Raw genomic sequence first — 21,114 nt, forward strand, 5'->3', positions numbered from 1 at the left:
TTAGCTGGGATATGTGAAAAAAAAAAAAAAAAAAAAGAATTTCACTATATATGTGCAAATGTGTGATTAATTTTATTTATTTAAAAAAAAAAAATTTAAATTCTAGAGACTGTTGTGTGAAAATCCCAGGAGATCAGCAGTTACAGAAATACTCAAACCAGCCCGTCTGGCATCAACAATCATCCATGTGATTAGCCAATCATGTGGCAGCAGTGCATAAAATAATGCTGATACGGGTCAGGAGCTTCAGTTAATGTTCACATCAACCATCAGAATGGGGAAAAAATCTCTGTGATTTTGACCGTGGCATGATTGTTGGTGTCAGATGGGCTGGTTTGAGTATTTCTGTAACTGCTGATCTCCTGGGATTTTCACTCACAAGTCTCTAGAATTTACTTAGAATGGCCAAAAACAAAAAACATCCAGTGAGCATCAGTTCTGTGGATGGAAATGTCTTGATGAGAGAGGTCAACAGAGAATGGCCAGACTGGTTCAAACTGACAAAGTCTACGGTAACTCAGATAACTGCTCTGTACAATTGTGGTAAGAAGAATATCATTTCAGAATACTATTCTGAGATGCGGGTTGGTGCTGTTTTGGCGGCACAAGGGGGACCGACACAATATTAGGCAGGTGGTTTTAATGTTGTGGCTGATTGGTGTATGTGCTGCATTCACATATTTGAACCAAGTAATTAAGCATAATTTTAACATCTTGCAACAATCTTTAAAGAGATTCCATATGTGTCTGAGCTACGAAATAAAGAAATAGACAGTCATTGTCTTTTAATAAACAAGATCTGAATCTTCAGTATTTCCTGCTCAGCAATGAATATTCAAGTCAGCAGAACAAAGCCTTGTTTAAATATCAAACAAATTCCCTACATACTAAATCTTAAGGCATATAATGTAGAAAAAAATACTAAAATGACTAGACATAATTTACTGTAGGAACTCTTGCACCCAGATTTCACATATATAGTCAATAAATAAACACCATGAACATTAAATAGCCAAGAAGTTTTCAGCCAATCTATCATCAACAAAATAGTAAAAGTAATGTGTAGTTTTCATTAAATAAAACAGTCTTCACAGTAAATAAGACAGCAACACATTGGCTTGCAAGAGATGGGTTAAAAGATGGTATTCTGTATGATCAGTTCAGTAGCAAATCAGGAGCAAGGAATCAAAAACATTGATAATTTGATAAGCCATTTATCCAATCTACAAAAAGAAATTTTACTGTGAGGTATGAATATTGATCTATGATAAACAACAGTGATCAATACAGGCTAACCAGTAGTTCCCAAGAGGTAAATGATTATAAGCACAGTTAGGAAGCTCATGCAACAAATATATAACAAATACCCCCCCCCCCCCCCTCTGACATTACAAATTTTGTTTGTCTGGCTGAACTTAAAGTTGCACTCGGAGTTGCACAGAATCTGCAACATAAATACACCAATATTTTATCTAAAATATTCACAGTTCTTCTTTGACTCCATTCAGGACTAGAGGCTTAGATGCCTCGCGCTTCAGGAAGTTGATAAAATCCTTCACTTCACGAGCTCCCTGAAAAAAAAAGGTTTATAATGACAAACAAATGAATGAACATGACATCTACAGTATAATTAATAATGAATACAAGCAGCTGCATTACAATTAACTTACTGCGGTTCAACCTATGAATATGAGCATTACACAAGTTACACCCCCAAACATAGCGATAGGAGAAACATTATGGTGATGGTTTACATCAAACACTACCTCATATCTTTTTGGCTCATCCTTTCGCCCAGCGGAGGCAAAATATATTGTAGGAAATCTGCAAAAGAATAATAAAACATTAAAAACAGCACACTAATACAAATGTTAAAAAAAGTAAAAACTATTGTAAGATACATGCCCTTGTACGTCATAGCCCTGTGGGACATCGTTGGCAGTTGCGTCCATCTTTGCAATTACAATATTGGGATCACCGTATAGCTTAGGGTCAAACGAGACCAGAAAAATGAGAAAAACAAGCGGTGATAAAATTGATGAAAGAGATCAGAGATCAACTGATTAGCATGTCACACAAATGTTACCTGTTCTCCAAGCTCTGTATACTTGGGCTCCAGTTTTTTACAGTGGCCGCACCACGGTGCATAAAATTCGATAAGCACGTCTTTCTCTGGGTCATTCACTATCTCTTCAAACGTGTCTGCCACAACCACCTGCGCAAAAACATCAACCCATTTTAATGCTTGTAGTGACAGTAAAAGAAGACAAAGTGAAACTAATCTATACAAATTAAGGGGTTTGTTGCTTTTTAATAAATGTTTCACTAACCTTGACTGGTCCATTGTTTTTGGCAGGCACAGGCTCAGATTTAATGTAACGTTTCAGTCGCCCAGCAAAATAGTCTTCCAGAAAACTCTCTAAAGACTTCCCATCTCGTCTGAGGAGGGTTCATATTTACAGTTACAACCAGACATAAATAAAGAACACTGACCTTAAATTCCATTATAACAAATCAAAGTGCTTTAAATGTGATGTCAGGATGTTTGCTGCATTGATGATTATCCTGGGGTAATACTAAACAAATTCAGCATCAACTCTCCAACATGCTGGTGATGCAAGTCTTGCTGACTTGGAGGATCTCGCTCTAATACGTTGATCGTTTATGGCGATGGAAACAAAATTCTCTGAGTTGGTTACAAGAGTGGCAGATGTTAAGAAACGATTATCTGGAGTCATTGCAAAGGTAATAAACCGCTAATCCACTCGCAACCAAAATAGCAGTGGGAAATTTTTTTGAAAAACTGGAAGATTTCGAAAATAGGAGCCGAAGAAACAACGTACGGATTGTTGGAATTCCTGAGCATGAAGAAGGCAGAGATATGGTGAAATTCCTAGACGAGTTCTTCCCGAGACTGCTCGACATAAGCCATAAGCGGGAAATCGAGTGAGCTCACAGAGTCCCGGCTCGCAGATCTGCTGAGGGAAACAGGCCCAGATCAATTCTGGCCAAATTTTTGAGATCATCCGATAAAGATCACGTGTTGCGCGAGGCGAGGAGCAAAGGAATGCTTTCTTGGAAGAATCACAATATTTTCTTGTTCCCATACTTTGGGAATTCAACAAGAGAGAATCGCGATGGATTCAAAAAGTTTAAGAAACTCTTGCATCAACGGAAGATCGCTTTTGCACTGATGTTTCCGGCCAAACTGACAATAGAAACGAAGGATGGCCGCAGGGTATTTACATATCCCAAGCAAGCACTGTCCTTCATAAATACATTGGAGTAAGCCATTTTGTGTTTCTCATGTGAGTGGATTGACTCACTGAACATACACTCGATTGTCTGAGGAAGCTGGGCACCATTTTTGTTTCTGTTTGTGTTGGTATCGCCTAGCGGCTGGAGTTTGTTTTGTGGAATAACATTTCTCCTTCAAGAAACTTTTGCATTGACAGAGGATCGCTTTTGCACTGGGGTTCCTGGCCAGATTGAGAGTGGATGCTGGGGATGGCAGCAAAATATCTACATGCCCACGCAAAGGATGTCTTTTATAAAGTTGACAGACTGAGTAAGTCATGGTATATTTCTTTATGTAGCCTCCGAGTGAATTTGACTCTGGACCATCTGAGGAACCGGGATGCATGTTTTGTTTCTTTTTGTGCTGGTTCCGCCTAGCGGATTTGTGGAATAACACTGCTTCGGGACAGTTGTGGATTAATCTGTTCGTTCCTTGTGCTCATGCCTCCTGTTGGCTGGAGTATGTTTTGTGGAGTATTTTTGCGGGACATTGAAATAATTATGTCATCTGCTGCACTCTCAAACAGCCGGCTCACCGAACACTTGTTTGTCTGTCCGAGGAAACTGAATGGCTTTATATTGGCTGGAATCTGTTTTGTGGAGGAACACACCTTTGAGACAGTTCTATGAATTAATCTACACGTTCTTTGTGTTTATTCTGCCTGTTGGCTGGGGTTTGTTTTACAAAGTATTTTCTGTTATGTAATTTTGCCTCACAATATTTGTGCAGAAGCACCAGACTTGAGCGATCCGATGGCAAAGATGTTGCAGGGGCTCTCATAGGTGTACATGGACCTTTTAAGTTTAGAAGGATTGACGTTGGTTGGCACTGTTGCGCGCGGGGTTAATGCACACGTTTTTCTTTTTTCGGTTTGTTTGGTTCGGGGGGGGGGGAGTTCGGGGTTTGATTGTTGCACTAATGTTGGAATGTGGTCTGTATAATCTTGTTTTTGACACAATTTATTTTTTCTATTACATCAATATGTCAAAAGTTAATGAGTGGATTGTCTCTCTCCACGTGGAATGTGAATGGGTTGGGGCACCCCATAAAAAGAAGGAAGGTTATTTCTTTTCTTAAGCGTAAGAAATGTGATATAGTGTTTCTTCAAGAAACATATATTTCCTCGCAGGAAGCTGAAAAATTTGGGAAGATATGGGGTGGGCATGTGTTCTTTAGTGCCGTTTCAAGTAAGAGCAGGGGAGTTATTACATTGATAAGTAATCATCTACAATTAAAATCTCTCAAACAGATTAAAGATAAATTAGGGAGAATCATTATTGTTTTAGCAGAAATTCAGGGACAAAGGTTGGTTTTGGCTAATATTTACGTGCCTAAATGTTGATGATCACGGCTTTTTTATTGATCTTGAAGGGATGTTGCAAGCCGCTGGCACCCCTCATGATATAATATTGGGAGGAGACTTTAATCTTTTGATGGACTCAGTCCTTGACCATAGTGAAGCAAAAGTGTGCAAGCCTCTTAGAGCAACATTGACGCTTCACAGGATGTGTAAAAATCTTGGTTTTGCAGATATTTGGTGACTTTTGAACCCATCTGGTAGGGACTATACATTTTTTTCATCAGTCCATAAGATTTATTCTAGAATAGATTTTTTTTTTTATATCCAAGTCCCTCATTTCATCTGTTGTTGATTGCTCGATTGGAAACATCTTAGTCTCAGATCATGCCCTGGTGAGTTTAGAGGCGTTGCCACATACGGAGAAAAATAAATCATATAGTTGGCGCTTTAATGTATCCCTTTTGCAAAATCCTGATTTTCAGCAAATGTTAAAGACAGAAATGCAGTATCTTCTGTGGGCGTGACCTGGGAAGCACTTAAGGTGGTTCTTAGGGGTCGGATCATACAGTATGCCTCATTTACTAAAAATCCAAAGCACGAGAACTTGTGGAGTTGGAAGGGAATACTAAAAGTGCAGAGGCAGAGCTGAAGCGCTGAATGTCGTCTGATGGCCTCAGAGAATTTACCCGATTGAAATACAGATATAATTCTATTTTGTCGCGGAAAGTGGAGTTTTGGTTATTCAGGGCAAGACAGTCATACTTTGAGTCGGGGGACAAAGCAGGGAAGCTTTTGGCTAGATATATAAAACAGAGAGAGTCTTTTTCTACCATTCCCTCAGTGAAATCTGCTGGTGGTGAAATTTTTACCTCAGCCATTGATATTAATAATGCCTTTAAAGAATTCTATCTTGATCTCTGTAGTTCTACATCTGCATCTACTGAAGATATTAGAAAATGTGTGGAACCATTAGAACTCCCTAAATTGATGACTGAGCAAAAAAATTCTCTTGATTTTGAGATAACCTTGGAGGAGCTTGACGAGGTAATTAAGGCCTTATCTACAGGCAAGGCTCCGGGCCAGATGGTTTTACCGCTGAATTTTTTAGATCTTATGCTACAGAATTGGCTCCACTTTTGTCAGAGGTTTATACGGAATCATTAAAGAATGGAAAGCTTCCACCAACCATTACACAAGCACGGGTCAGTCTGATTCTTAAAAAGGACAAAGATCCAAGTGAGTGTAAAAGTTACCGTCCAATTTCCCTGATCCAGCTAGATGTAAAAAAAAATTCGGCTAACCGATTAAGTAAAGTTATGACATCTCTAGATCAGGTGGGGTTTATTCGGGCCGTAGCTCTTCGGATAACATTAGGCGTCTCATCAATATTATGTGGTCAGTAGCAAATGATCAGTCTCCGGCCGCTGCCATCTCACTTGATGCAGAGAAGGCATTTGATATGGTAGAATGGGATTATCTTTTTAAGATTTTGGAAATGTATGGGCTCGGGAGTACATTTATTGGTTGGATTAAGTTACTTTATAGACACCCTGTAGCAGTGGTACAAACAAATGGATTAATTTCAGATTATTTTACTCTGAATAGGGGCACTTGGCAGGGTTGCCCTTTTTCCCCATTATTGTTCTGTCTTGCCCTGGAACCATTAGCAGCCACGATAAGAAAGGAAGATGATTTTCCAGGGGTGATGGCGGGAGGTGTGGCACATAAACTTCTGCTTTTATATTTTATTATTTGTCTCTGACCCTACTAGATCTATGCCTTGCCTCCTCAGAATTATTAATTCCTTTTCCAAGTTCTCAGGATACAAAGTCAACTGGTCTAAATCCGAAGCTTTGGCTCTGACAGCGTACTGTCCAGTAACGGCCTTCCAGCCGGGCGTCTTCCAGTGGCCCAAACAGGGCATTAAATATTTGGGTATTTTATTCCCAGCAAATTTGTCTGATTTAGTTAGAGTTAATTTTGACCCTTTAATAAAAAGGTTTTCGAGCGATGTGGACAGGTGGGCTTCACTACATTTATCGATGATTGGGAAGGTTAATGTTATTAAAATGAACTGTATTCTAAAATTCAACTACCTGCTACAGTCCCTATAGATGTTCCCCTATTTCAAGCAATTTGATAGCATAGCGAAGTCCTTCATTTGGAATGGTAAACATCCCAGACTACATTTCAACAAATTACATAGGTGGGCTAGGCCAACCCAAGATTTTGCTTTATTATTATGCATTGGGACTCAGGCATTTGGCTCATTGGTCGCTTCCACCTGAAAGAGCCCCTCCCTGGTTTTCTATTGAACAGGAAGTTCTTGCCCCTATTTCGCCATTGCAAAGCCTCTATTAAACTAACCAGAGAAGCTAAGTCACACCCCGTTATCTCGCACTTGCTCTTGGTATGGACAAAAGTGTCCAGAGTGTTTAATTCAGACATTTATTTGAATGCTGCCTCGAGCATATGGCTGAACCCAAAATTATGTATTGATAAGTCCCCCTTCTACTGGTCAGAGTGGACTGTGAGTGGGGTTACTACACTCGGTGACCTATATTAGAGTGGAGTGTTGAGATCCTTTGGTAATTTGGCTCAACATTTTGGGATTCCCAGATCTCAGTTTTTTTTTTAGGTATTTACAGTTGCGCCACCTGCTCTGTACTATTTTTGGGAGTAGCATACACCCCCCTAAAACGGCAGATACTCTGGGAGTGGTGATTACTGCTTTTGGAAAAGGTCATGAGGCAGCGGTGTATTACTCCCTGCTAGTTCAGAGTCTGGGGGACGGAGCTTTAACCTCTATCAAGAGATTATGGGAGAAAGATTTTAATTTGGTATTGGAGGAGGGAGTATGGACTGGAATTCTAAAAATGTCAAGTCTGCATCTAGAGATGCAAGGGTTCGCTATATGCAATTTAAGATTTTACATTGATTCTATTGGACCCCCTCTAGACTGTGTAGGCTTGGTCTTAAAGACACACCCACCTGCTGGCGTTGCCAATCGGAGGATGGGGACATGGCCCATGTTTTTTGGTGGTGCGCTGAGATTCAGGAATTTTGGTTGAAAGTACAGAGTTTTGTGTGTGACATGTTGGGCATTTGGATTGCGATTTGCCCCAGACTCTGTGTTTTGGGTGACGGGGCGGTCATCAACGTAGGTGTCAAATACATAAAATGTTGGGTCCTCACTAGTGCTATGATAGGCAGGCAGATTGTTTTAAGGGGTTGGAAGTCGGTGGGAGCACCCTCAATTCCGGAGTGGTGCGAGGAGATGGGAAGGGTGGCAGCCTTCGAAAAGGTAACATGTAGAAGGCTGGGGATTTGGGATTCTTTTAATGGGAAATGGGGTAGATATTGATGTTTTTGGGGGGCTCTCAGAGTGGGACTGTGGAGAGAGAGGCATAGTTTTAGAGTTGTATGTTTATTATATATATATATATATATATATATATATATATATATATATATATATTTTTATTTTTATTTTTTATTTTTATTTTATTTTATTATATATATTTTTTATTCTGTGTGTGTGTGTACTTATGTAAGACCACTGGACGTTCGTTTGGAGTCGGGTGGGGTTCTGTTGATTCATTGTATATATGTTTTTCTTTGTCTTTGAAGAATCAATAACAAATTTTTAATCATAAAATTATATATATATATATATATATATATATATATATATATATATATATATATATATATATATATATATATATATATATTATATACAATATATATATATATATATATATATATATGTATATAAAAAGTTCAGTTTCTTTTCAATTTTCTTCTGATTTTAAAGAAGCACTCAGTAACTTTTTCCATCATTACAATGTTTTACTCCTAAAGAAATGAACATGTAATTTTGAAACATATGCATAAAATAATGACCGCTCACATGAGATGAAGACTCCAGTTGTATCAGTAACCTTATAAAAGCTGTTTAAATCTAGAGGGTCCCCTCATGGGGGCAGCCATGTTAGGATCACATGACCAGCTGAATACTTCTCGCTTAATTTCAGAAACTGCCCCGTTACCAGACACTTTCACTTGTGGAATAAATTAATCATGACTGACTGTGAATAGTGCATTTCAACAATGGCATCAGTAACGGAAAACTATTGTGTTTGAACAGAAGCATTATAGAATTTTTTGATTGTAAAAGTCAAATGGTTTTACATTGTAAGTGTGCCTCAGATGCAAGTCCAGCTATGTTTGTTAAGATGGGACAGACTTATCAATCCTATCTATTGGTTTGTGCTTACGTGAATTCCTCTCTCATGGTGTATTTGTGTCCTGTTCGTGTCCTGATGGTGACAAACGGCAGCTCGGTCCCATCTGACGCGCCCAGACCAAACTCATCTTCAAGCTCGTCCATGAAGTCATTACGGTTAGCCACAGAGAACAGCAGACCCCGAGAACTGAACCGAGATGCAACCTTCAACACTCTACATGTAATCAAAACAGAGACAGAGAGAGAGATGGAGAGGGACAATAAATCAAAAGTGCCAATGACCTACAACCACAAGACCATGAACTGAACATCAACTAGATTTTTACTTTTTCTGAAGAAATTGTGAGTGGTATTTTCCCGTGATGTGGGTGTTTTGTCAGGTGTCGTTGCCCAGGGCAGCATCTTGCGGTGGGGCGGCATGAGGCACCCACACATACAACTTTGGGGGCGTGTTGAAGCGGGTTTCGCCCAGGGCGCCATACAAGCTAGAACCGCCACTGCAGGGTGCAGTGCAGTTGTGAAGGTGTTCTGAGTAGTTTTAGTGTGTTGCTAGGGTGTTCTGGTTGGTTACTTACTGGCTCAAAGTCAAAAGAGCCCACATCCCAAGTCTCTATTCATTCATTAAATCATTTCTTTTCTCTTTCTTTCTTGCTTGCTTGCTTTCTTTCCTTCTTTCTGTCTTTTTCGGTCTCTTTCTCTCTCTTTTTTCTTTATTTCCATCCTTCTGTCTTTCTCTTTCCATCTTTTTCTGTTGCTTTCTCTCTCTTTCTTTTTTCTTCTTTCTGTCTTTTTTCTCTCTTTCTTTTTCACTTTCTCTCTTTCTTTCTTTCTTTCAGTGTTAAGTCTATGGTATTTATTTGCCTGTCTTATTGTCCACCAGGTGAAAATCAAAAGTCCAATTGCTTAAAGCAGGAAACTCTCCTCATCAAGTAGCACAATTTGAAACATAAATCACATAAAAAATGCAGGTCAAACAGTTCATTTCCACAGTATGTGCTAAACATACCAAGAGAGTTGTTCCTTGTGCTCTGTTGCTTGTTTACAACCATGTTGGGTTCCACTTCTGTCAGCCAAGAACAGAAAACGAAGGCTGCAGGGGCACAAGCTCATCAAAACTGAACAGTTATAGACTGGAAAACCAGCCTGATCTGATCAATCTGGATTTCTGCTGAGGTACACAGATGGTAGGCCCACTGCAGCCTCAGTTTTCTTTTCTTGGCTGACAGAAGAGAAACCCAACGTGGTCTTCTGCTTTTGTAGCCCATCCGTCTCATGGTTCGACATGTCATGCATTCTGAGTTGATATTTTGCTCACTACAATTTTGCAGAGCGGTTATTTGAGTTATTGTAGCCTTTCAGTCAGCTCAAACCAGTCTGGCCATTAACGTTGACCTCTCTCATCAACAAGTCGTTTCTGTCCACAGAACTGCCGCTCACTGGATGTTTTTTGTTTTTGGCACCATTCTCTTTACACTCTAGAGACTGTTGTGCATGAAAATCCCAGAAGATCAGCAGTTACAAAAATATTCGGGTCACAGGACAATGTCCACATTCCTGGATGAATTATGTCTAGTAATCTATTCATACTACTCTCACCTACATACCTAAATAACATACTGTTTTACCGCTGAGGGGTGCGTCCTTCATCAAATGCAGTACATACTCTGACAGTTCACAATTTCTGACACAAACATGGTGTCTGACCAGCTTACCTGTTTCTCCAATAGTTGGAGCCTTTGGGGTTGAGAAGGTAATCCAAGTCATAGTACGCAGTCAACAAATCCCTTTTCCTCAATGTATCCTTGTTCTCCTTGGTCAGGTGGGGACAGAGTCCAAAACTACAGAGCAGAAACAACCATCATCCATCCATTCTCTAAATCTTTAAAGGCCAACACATTGTCTACACCAGCTTCAAGCGGCACATTGCATTTAAAGCAAATAACTCCCGTTATAGTCAATGATACTGTCTGCACTGGATGCGTCCATTGCGTCGCACTAAACATGGATGGATGACCTGTCCTATTTCTGATGTGCTCAAGCTACTCCAGATAATTTATTATCCCATCCGTCTGATTCTGAAATCAACACATTGATTTTACTTACCATATATAATACCGTTTGTGTGATATCATATCATTTTGCTATTAATTTTACTTATATATTTAAATAATTTCTGACCATTACATCAAAGCCAGATAGTGATATTTCTGGTCTCTAGTCTACTTATTTAAATCACCTTTTGTTTTTAACCACATGCAGTTGTTGAAATAATAACATTATATTAATATTAGGGCTGTTGGTTTAACGTATTAATTCGGTGCGATTACGTGTTAAACAAACTAAAACAATTAATCATGTCCCCTGACCATTACATGGAATATTCCTACCATTAGAGAAATTCATGCTTGAAGTACCACCCGTTTTCAGCAGGGGGTTAGTAAGTGAAACTCCATCTGTATAGGCAACACGCAGCTGTACAGAGAATGAACAAAACTTTCACACTACCACTTTTGGTGCACACCCGAGTTCGAATGATGTCAAAGTTCGGTTCGTTTGGGTGGTATGAACGCTGTTTTCCAAAATCGGTTGGGCACCCGCAAACCACACCCAAGTCCACTTGAAAAGGTGGTCTGGGGTACGGTTCATGTGAACTCCGGTGCAGTTCGCTGCTAATATGAATGCAACAGACCTTATTCATGCTAGCGCCATCTTTGATTTTTAATGGGAATGACAACGAGGCTGTGAGGGATAGACTTACCATCTCTTCAATGGCACGAACGGTATAATGCTGTATAAAACTCCTTGATCACATCTGATTCTCCACAACTCACGTTGTCTGGAGTTCTTTGTATACTGAAAGTTCTTGGACAGATATTTTATCAATGTTTTATCTACAGAATGATCCAAAAAACACTTTAAACTGCAGTACAGCCCATTGAAGAGACTGTAAATCTATCCCTTGCAGCCTCGTTGTCATTCCCATGATAGCACTAGCGTGAATAAAGTCTATAGTACTAAATCGCGGAAGTGAACCTCTATTGATGACATATAATCTGCGTCTTTGCAGGCTCCCGATCGCAATTATTATGGTATAATGCGTTTCTCATACCAGCTTGTGTCTAAATAAATCACATTCAGAGATCAGCTCACATTCTTCACATCTCTTGCAACACATCCGCGGGCTCATGACAGACAAACGCTAATATTCTTCACATCATTGCACATTCAATGCATCCGTGGCAGACAAACATAATTGTTGTTTTGTGCATGTAATGTTTTGGTGGTAAATCCAAAGAGATGAATACATTAATAACACAGCGAAGCTGATGTCTTCTTGAGTTGTTGCCTAGTTACAGTGGTAAACAGCTGCCACTTGTACTCACGCTGATGACGTAATCGGACTGTGGTTCGGACCCAAAAAATATAATGTGAACAGAGACCAGCAGGGAGGAAACGAACTTGGGTTCATTCCAAGCAATCGACTCAAGTGTGAAAGCACCCTCTGGCTTGCTTGGCACCAGCGACGGCACAAGATGAGAACATGTACTAGCGTTCAAACACAGCTAGATGGAGCTCAATTCCAAATGCAGGTACCTCAAGACATGTTTGTGGTTTTCACACTGGGCACGTTTGCTGCGGCCTGAATCCGAGCATGATTGTTCCTGGTGCCCCCCACAGCGTTTGTCTGGTTTCAGACTCATGTATGAATCTGTCGAACCCCGGTGCTTTTCCGTCATCAACTTGCGTCATCACAAACGTGTAAATGATGGAAAGCACAACGTGTGTTGCTATATTTGTGTGTTTGTTATACATTTTTTGTCATTATGCACACCAGTGAACGACACTTGCGTCTCTGTGCTTCGCATGCTGTAATTCAGCAGTTGTACATGTCCAGGGGAAGGAGGTTTTAATGTTGTGGCTGCTCAGTGTATGAATTCCGAGTGCGATTGTTCCCGGTGCCCCCCGCAGCGTTGGTCTGGTTTCACAATCACTTGATTCTATCGAACCCCGGTCCATTTGCATTCATCTTACGTCATCACAAACACACATGGTGAACACAATGCGACTCATCATACTTTGTTTTTTTGTTATTTTGGTGCCATTATGCACAGCAGAGTGAACGACAACTGCGTATATGTGCGCTTCATGGCATAACTCATCAGATGTCCAGGGGAAGGCGGCTTGCTGCTGCTCGCAAATGGCGTTTTTTTTAGGAGACAGCTGATTGCAAGGAATTCATTTGCATCTTTGTTCACACTGCATGCTTACTCACGCTCGTGTCCAAGGTGAAGTTATCGCCACTGTCATCTCCTATTATACCCTATATTTATAACCTATAATAGTATTTATATATAGTATTTATAAGGTGTATAGATAGATAGACAGACAGACAGACAGATAGACAGACAGTATTTATAGTGTTGATTGTACTTGTATGTCATTGTGGTGTCATTACTTTTTTGGGACTTTCAGGAATGTGTGGATCCTCATGTGTTGTCGAAACTAATGATGTCGTCATCAGCTAAAACGCATGCGCAGATTAATTTACTTCTTGAACGAGTGCGCACCCGAGTCTGAGTTGCTTTCGCATTCACGCGAATTGCGCTACAGTTCCATTGCAACTGAACTCAGACCACCTCCTACAGGTAGTCTTGGGTTCGGTACCGCGGTGCGCACCCCGGTCCGCATGACAGCTTTCACATTACAAATTTTTCATGCGAACTGTGCTCTATTTCGAACTAAACTGCCAGTGTGAAAGCACCCATACAGGAGTCTGAAACCAGACCAACGTTGCGGGGGGTGCCGGGATCAATCATACTCTGATTCGGACTGCAGCAAACGTGCCCAGTGTGAAAACCACCTCAGACCACCTCCTACAGGTAGTCTCGGGTTCAGTACTGCGGTCCGCAAAGCAGATTTCACATTGCCATGTTCACGTGCTCCGTTTTGGACTAAACTGCCAGTGTGAAACTGCCCAATAGTCTTATGCTCAATAATATGGAAATAAATAAATTGCCTTCTAAAGCCACTTTTTGTTTCATCAATGCTTTACTCATCTTCCACAATAATGTACTACATTTTAATTACCTGAATTATTATTTTTATAATATATATTATATTTACAGTTATTTAAATATAACTATTTATAATTTAATTTGATCATTATATATATATTCAATCAATATTATTTGAGGGGCTTTTTCAGCAAATATTTATATATTCATTGCTGTGAAAAAGTATTTGCCACCACCCTGGTTTCTTCTGTTTTTGTGTACTTTACATCCTAAATTGTTTTAGATATTCAAACGAGATATAACATAAAACAAAGGCAATCTGTGTAAACACAAAATACAGTTTTCAAACATATATAATGTATATATATTTTTTAAGCTAAAAAGTTATCCAACATCTATATCACCCATGTGAAAAACTAACTGCCCCCCTTAAACTTAATAGCTGGTTTTGCCACCTTTAGCAGCAACAACTGCAACCAAACGCTTTCGATAACTGGACATCAGTCATTCACAACGCTGTGGTGGAACTTTGGCCCACTCTTCTTTGCAGAACTGCTTTAGTTCAGCCACATTGGAAGGTTTCGAGTATGAACTGCCCACTTAAGTTCCTGCCACAGCATCTCAATTGGGTTCAAGTCAGGACTTTGACTAGGCCACTCCAAAACTTTAATTTTGCTTCTTTTGAGCCATTCAGAGGTGGACATACTCCTATGCTTTGGATCATTGTCTTGCTGTATAATCCAGTTGCACTTGAGCTTCAACTCACGGACTGATGACCGGATTTTCTGGTAGAGAGCAGAATTAATATTTCCCTCAATTATTGCGAGTCGTCCTGGCCCTGAAGCAGCAAAGCATCCCCACACCATCACACTACTACCACCATGCTTGATCGTTGGTATGATTTATGCCTGATACAATGGGACCTGTCTTCCAAACAGTTCCAGTTTCGACTCATCAGTCCACAGAACATTCTCCTAAAAGGTTTGAGGATCATCAATGTGTGTTTTGGCAAAATTCAGATGAGCCTTTACGTTCTTCTAGGTTAGCAGTGGTTTTCGCCTAACCACTCTTCCATGGATGTCTTTCTGATAGTGGAGTCATGAACAGTGACCTTTATTGATGCGAGAGAGGCCTGCCATTCCTTGGATGTTGTCCTTGGCTTTTTTGTGACTTCCTGGATGAGTCGTCGCTGTGCTCTTGGAGGAATTTTGGAAGGTCGGCCACTTCTGGGAAGGTTCACTTCTGTGCCAAGGAGATAATGGCTCTCACTCTGATTCTTTGGTGTCCCAGAGCCTTTGAAATAGCTTTGTAACCATTCCCAGACTGATGTAATTCAATCACCTTTTTCAACATTTCTGGAATTTCTTTCGACCTTAGCATAGTGTGCTACAGGGCGAGACCTTTTAGCCAACTTCATGCTGCTGAAAAAGTTGTATTTAGGTGTTGATTTGATTGATCAGGGCTGGCAGTAATCAGGCCTGGGTGTGTCTAGTCCAGCTGAACCCCATTATTCATAGATTTAGCAAATACTTTTTCACACAGGCCCAGTTGTTATTGGATATCTTTTATGCTTCATAAAAAAACATTATCATTTAAAAACTGTATTTTGTGTTTACTCAGATTGCATTTGTTTTATGTTAGATTTTGTTAGAACTTTTGAAACAATTTAGTATGAGATATACACAAAAACAGAAGAAATCAGGATGGGGCAAATACTTTTTCACAGCACTGTACTGTATATGCAATGAATTGCGATTAATCTGATTAATTAATCGCCATATAATGTAATTAATTTGATAAAAAAATTTAAAACCCTAATTAATATATTTATATAATTAGTATATTTTTAGTACCAATGGATTTCCCTTCAAAATAAATTAGGATACATGTTATTCACCCATCTATCCATTGAAATCACAGCTGATTGGTCAGTGTCATTTTAGAACATTCACTTTGACGCTTCAAGTGTAGACACACCTCAAGCTGCTGTGGCACAACTTATCGCATCATTGGTTGCTTTGGTGTTGACAGGGTGTCTGTGTAAAGAAACAATGCATAAATCTGCTCACATGTTGTCTCTGATAAAGCGACGCAGGCCTGTGATGGACATTGGTCCTCTTTGGTGCACGACACTCTCCTCAAACTTGCTGCTCAGTCTGGGGGGTCTGAATAGAAGTACAGATCTGCAGAAAAAGCATTTAGATTTCAATATTGTACTCACAGGGTGTATTTTTTTCTAATGGTGCAACACCTTTCCCTAAATTTCCATTCACTATCTTCTCAGTGTTGACCATTCCTAACGGCAACCGGATACATTTGTCATTCCCCCTTGCTTACTCATATTTGACATCATATTTGTGTCCCAGCTGAAGGTCTGTGGTGTGAGCAAATCGGAAAGTGTCCCTCATTAAACTGGCTCCTTTAAGAAACTCTGCCAGTTGAGAGCTGTCTCTGCCTGAGAAGAACCCTGAGGGTTGAACAGAGAAATTAAACAAAAGTGCAAAATACATTAAATACAATATGTGCTCATCTACATCTAAAATGGATTACTCTGCAGAGACTATATGAAACATACATGTATCATCTGTATTTTTGCATATGCATTTGGAGCATACACCGATCAGCAACAACATAAAAACCACCTGCCTAATATTGTGTAGGTCCTCCTCGTGCCGCCAAAACAGCGCCAACCCGCTTCTCAGAATAGCATTCTGAGATGATATTATTCTCATCACAATTGTACAGAGCGGTTATCTGAGTTACCGTAGACTTTGTCAGTTCGACCCAGTCTGGTCATTCTCTGTTGATCTCATCAACAAGGCATTTCCATCTGCAGAACTGCCGCTCACTGGATGTTTTTTGTTTTTGGCACCATTCGGAGTAAACTCTAGAGACTGTTGTGTGTGAAAATCCCAGGAGATCAGCAGTTACAGAAATACTCAAACCAGCCCATCTGGCACCAACAATCATCCATGTGATTATCTAATCAGCCAATTGTGTGGCAGCAGTGCAGTGCATAAAATCATGCAGATACGGGTCAGGAACTTCAGTTAATGTTCACATCAACCATCAGAATGGGGAAAAAGTGTGATCTCAGTGATTTGGACCGTAGCATGATTGTTGGTTTTTCACACACAACAGTCTCTAGAATTTACTCAGAATGATGGCAAAAATACAAAATATCCAGTGAGCAGCAGTTCTGTGGATGGAAACGCCTTGTTGATGAAAGAGATCAACAGAGAATGGCCAGACTGGTTCAAACTGACAAAGTCTACGGTAACTCAGATAACCACTCTGTACAATTGTAGTGAGAAGAATATCATCTCAGAATGCGGGTTGGCGCTGTTTTGGTGGTACGAGGGGGACCTACACAATATTAGGCAGGTGGTTTTAATGTTGTGGCTGATCAGTGTATGAAGTTCTCATGTCACAGTTACAGTGTATTAGATGCTTTCTCTCAAATACAGAAATCATAATAAGCTAATAAATTAATCAGAGTAGTAAAGGCAACAAACAACCACTTACCAACTACACTGGCATCAAAGTGGTTAATAAAGTTTTCCAAGTCATAATCGCTATTAAGTGGCATAGAGTCAGGCCCTGCCTGCTTCTTCATATAGTCTACAATTCCATCTGTAGACACAGTCACATTTTAAGATTATATCCAAAACAGTGTTATGAGAGAAATTTATTTTTATTTAGTCTATTTTTAAAAGGTGATGAACTCATGAGCATAATGAATGAGCATACGGGAATCCATCAAATTTTTACCTGCAGAGCGAGGCCCATCATACGATGATGATTCCTGTCCGTTACGAAATATTTTGAGCGTTGGGTATCCAGTGACCCCATAGCGCTTACAGATCTCTATATTAGCAGTACAGTCAACCTGTAAGGAATGTCATGCATCTTTAAACCATCAGAACAATATGTATTGCACTAGCAATGCTGAACAATTTAGTTAAACAATATATCCTTGTCTGTCCCTAGAAATGATCTGGGTGAATGATCTTTGAAATGCTGTCAATTACAACAGAAAATTACCTTCGACCAGAGGCTAAAATGGTTCAAGGAACGAAAAACAATTTTTTTGCAGAGAAAAAAATAACAACCGAAAATGGGAACAAAATCCCTTTTAATTGTTCCTGGGCTGAAAACATTATTTTTAAATGCTGGAAACCTGTTAATTTTTTTCCGATAATTTTTCATGAATCCAAAGACCAGAGGTCTTTATCACAGTAAATATTCCGAATTACACCACATCCTGTTGACCAAAAAAATTAGGCTCCTCTCTTTTTTATTCTGAAGGATAATGTTACTTTAAAAAACAATCAAAATAATTCCTTAATTGTAAGTGTTTTTCCACAACAGGTGCCTTGTTTCTCTTGTGAGATCTGGAAACACTGAAACTGATAGGCCTAAATCATCCACCGTTAGCACAGAGTACTGCCATTTAAAAATAACATTCTTAACTTTTCTTTTATTTCATTCTAACTGTCGTACTATCCGCCAATAACAGTAGTCCACCTATTAAAAAACCGATTTAGACAACTATACTGCCAAATTAACAAACATTTTTGCATACAAATAAAATAATATGAGCACTTTAAAAAATTACAAGATTCACATTTCTGCTTTTAAACCCACCTTCCATTGTCAGTGCATTAACCCTTAAATACATTGCCGTTTTGCCAAACATTATTACAAACTCTGATCTTTAGAGACCCAGCACATATATCTATCACAAATGGATCTACAAAATGCCCAGATAGTGTAAAATTGACCTTTTATTTTTCATATATCAAAGGGATTATGCAAAAAAATGATAGAACGGGATTCATTCCACACTGAAATTTCATGAGACACAACTGGCAGTCAAACACATATCGAGCTACACATAAGTTACACATATGTATTTTCTCAGGCACTTATTGAGTCTAAATAGACATACAACTTACATAATTTCAGTAGTACACCCAAATGACAATAGTCACATCATACTGTTCATGTATTACACTTACTACAGTGAAGTTTATCTCCATGTTGTTTCTTCTTGAAATAGTAATGTCAAATGTAAATCAACTGAAACAACAGCACCACCTTGAGTAACAAATAGCATGTATAATATGAATGTGTAAAGGCATTTGGGATACTGATAATTCACCAGTGTCACAGAAAATTGACTTAATATAGTAGTAATTAATATGAATATGGCACTCATTTGTCTTGTAATAAAGAATGATATATCCTGTGAACAGATATGAAATAATCATTAAATATGTATTTATAGAATTGGAAATATATATTGCGACATTATTACATATCTCTGGTCACTAAAGACCCCATACACTTTTGGTAAGTAAACATTTTTTTTTTAATTGTTAGATGATTCACAAGAGAAAAACTGAGGAATACTAAGGAGGTGTGGGCATAACTACAAAAAATGGATGAGATAAAGGAGGTGGAATTAAGTCCCGGGTCATGCATTAAGGCAGTGGTTCTCAACCAGGTGGCCGGACCCACTAGGGGGCCGCAGCACACTTCCAAGGGGGTCTCAAGTTGACTTGAAATGAATTTAAAATAAGAAATATTAAATTAATTCAACTTAATTAAAATGCTAAAATAAATACTTTAAGATGTATGCCCACAAATTATAAACAGACTCTTTCTGAAACTACTAGAATCAAAATTATCCATGATTAATTATTTTAATCAGACACGTCTAGTTTCGGGCGAAGGGGCCTTCAAATATTGTCTTGGACAGTGGGGGGCCAAGGAGTCAAAAAGGTTGAGAACCACTGCATTAAGGGTTAATGTAAATGTGATTTATGCTTTGTTTTTACAAACGGAGGGATTAGTCAAAATTATTGTGTGCTACATATTAAGTCATAATTATTTTATTGCATGAATGCCACATATGCTGTTAATAGAGCAGGTTTTGAACCCGGGATATTCCTAAGAGCAACACAGTATTACACATGAAGCACCTTATGCTTCCATCACCAAAAGATCCAGGAAAGGACAAATGTACATTTAAAACATTCACCTTGGCTAGAGTTACTGTTCCCTTCAGACGAGTAGCAGCACTTTCAAACTCTGGGGCAAGTTTCTTACAATGGCCACACCTGGAAACAAAACAAACAAACAAACAAATAAACAAACTGTTGTAATAACAGGAAAGCAATGATGCTGAATAATCCACTTGTGATAAAAGCAAAGAAGAAATGATTATGTGACTTTTGCCAGAGCTCCTTGCAATGAGTGCTACAATTTATGCTTTATTAAAAAGAAGTGCCTTTTTTTTTTTTTTTTTTACAAATATTACAAAATCGAGTTTGCACGCGTTTGCATTGCAACTCTCTGCTAGGTTTAGGTACCATGGACAGCTCAGGCGACAAAAGACAACAACATTGTACTAAGCTGAAAACGTTCGCATACATTCTCCTGTACGTTATAATTTTCAACAAAATGTTCTTAATGGCACCAATATATATATATGTAAATGTATCATTATTCTCTCACCATGGTGCATAAAACTTCACGAGCAGGGTCTCGTGCTCGGGCGCGAGGTAATCGAAGTCGGCGTCTTTGAGCTCGAGCACATCTTTTCGTCCACGCGCTGTCGTGCCCAACACGCAAAATACGAGCACATATAAAAGCCCGCGCAACATCGAATTATCCATCAATACATGAAAGAAGTCCTAAATGTAGAAACATTGAACTAAAACTGCTCCCCTTCGCTCCACACCGGGTGGTTTCCACAGATATGTGTGCCCGTGTGAGGGGCGGGACGACAACAGAATATATCACTGAAGAAATCGATGATTGGTTAGTAAGTTCACATGTGATGAGTTGTAAAGCGGTCATTGGTGGATTTCCTTGTCAATCAAAGCACATCCCGGAGCATGTTTCTCTCGTGAGATACATGTATCGCACTACTACAGTCAGAGAACACACACACACACACACACACACACACACACACACACACACACACAAAAGAAAATTCAGCGTATTTATGACAGTAAACATTAAAATAATTTATTTGTGACATTCCTTTAAATACAAATGGATATGACCATCCCTTATATATTTGTTTACATAAAACTACAATTGACCAGTAATGTCAAAATTTAAATTAAGTCCACTTATGTCATGTTAAATGCCTCAAATTAAGAGTCCTTCGCATCTGAGTTGTTGAGAGAGTCTGAAACAGATCAATTCAATATTCATATTCCTTCAAATAAATATA

General features: G+C 39.1%; 1 protein-coding gene across 1 annotated transcript; it reads right to left on the bottom strand.

The window, feature by feature from the left end:
- Positions 1-329: 329 nt before the first annotated feature.
- On the bottom strand, positions 330-20,637 carry LOC127420913 (protein disulfide-isomerase A3-like). The gene is made up of 13 exons (XM_051663522.1): positions 20,385-20,637; positions 19,909-19,987; positions 17,634-17,751; positions 17,388-17,495; positions 16,200-16,329; positions 15,932-16,045; positions 10,560-10,685; positions 8,879-9,061; positions 2,331-2,439; positions 2,087-2,215; positions 1,906-1,985; positions 1,767-1,824; positions 330-1,571 (listed from the first exon to the last, which is right to left on the bottom strand). The coding sequence occupies exons 1-13, from the start codon at positions 20,543-20,545 to the stop codon at positions 1,482-1,484; spliced, it is 1,485 nt and encodes a 494-aa protein (XP_051519482.1). The 5' UTR covers positions 20,546-20,637; the 3' UTR covers positions 330-1,481.
- Positions 20,638-21,114: the final 477 nt, after the last annotated feature.

This window comes from Myxocyprinus asiaticus, chromosome 30, assembly GCF_019703515.2.
Source record: "Myxocyprinus asiaticus isolate MX2 ecotype Aquarium Trade chromosome 30, UBuf_Myxa_2, whole genome shotgun sequence".
Classification (NCBI taxonomy): Eukaryota; Metazoa; Chordata; class Actinopteri; order Cypriniformes; family Catostomidae; genus Myxocyprinus; species Myxocyprinus asiaticus.

Bases quoted from the DNA above. Each gene is read 5' to 3' on its own strand.
- LOC127420913 (XM_051663522.1), bottom strand. From the start codon at position 20,545: ATGGATAATTCGATGTTGCGCGGGCTTTTATATGTGCTCGTATTTTGC. The intron at 17,752-19,908 runs GTGAATGTTTTA...CATTCCTTACAG, and splicing joins GAACAGTAACTCTAGCCAAG to GTTGACTGTACTGCTAATAT. The intron at 1,825-1,905 runs GCATGTATCTTA...ATTCTTTTGCAG, and splicing joins CAGGGCTATGACGTACAAGG to ATTTCCTACAATATATTTTG.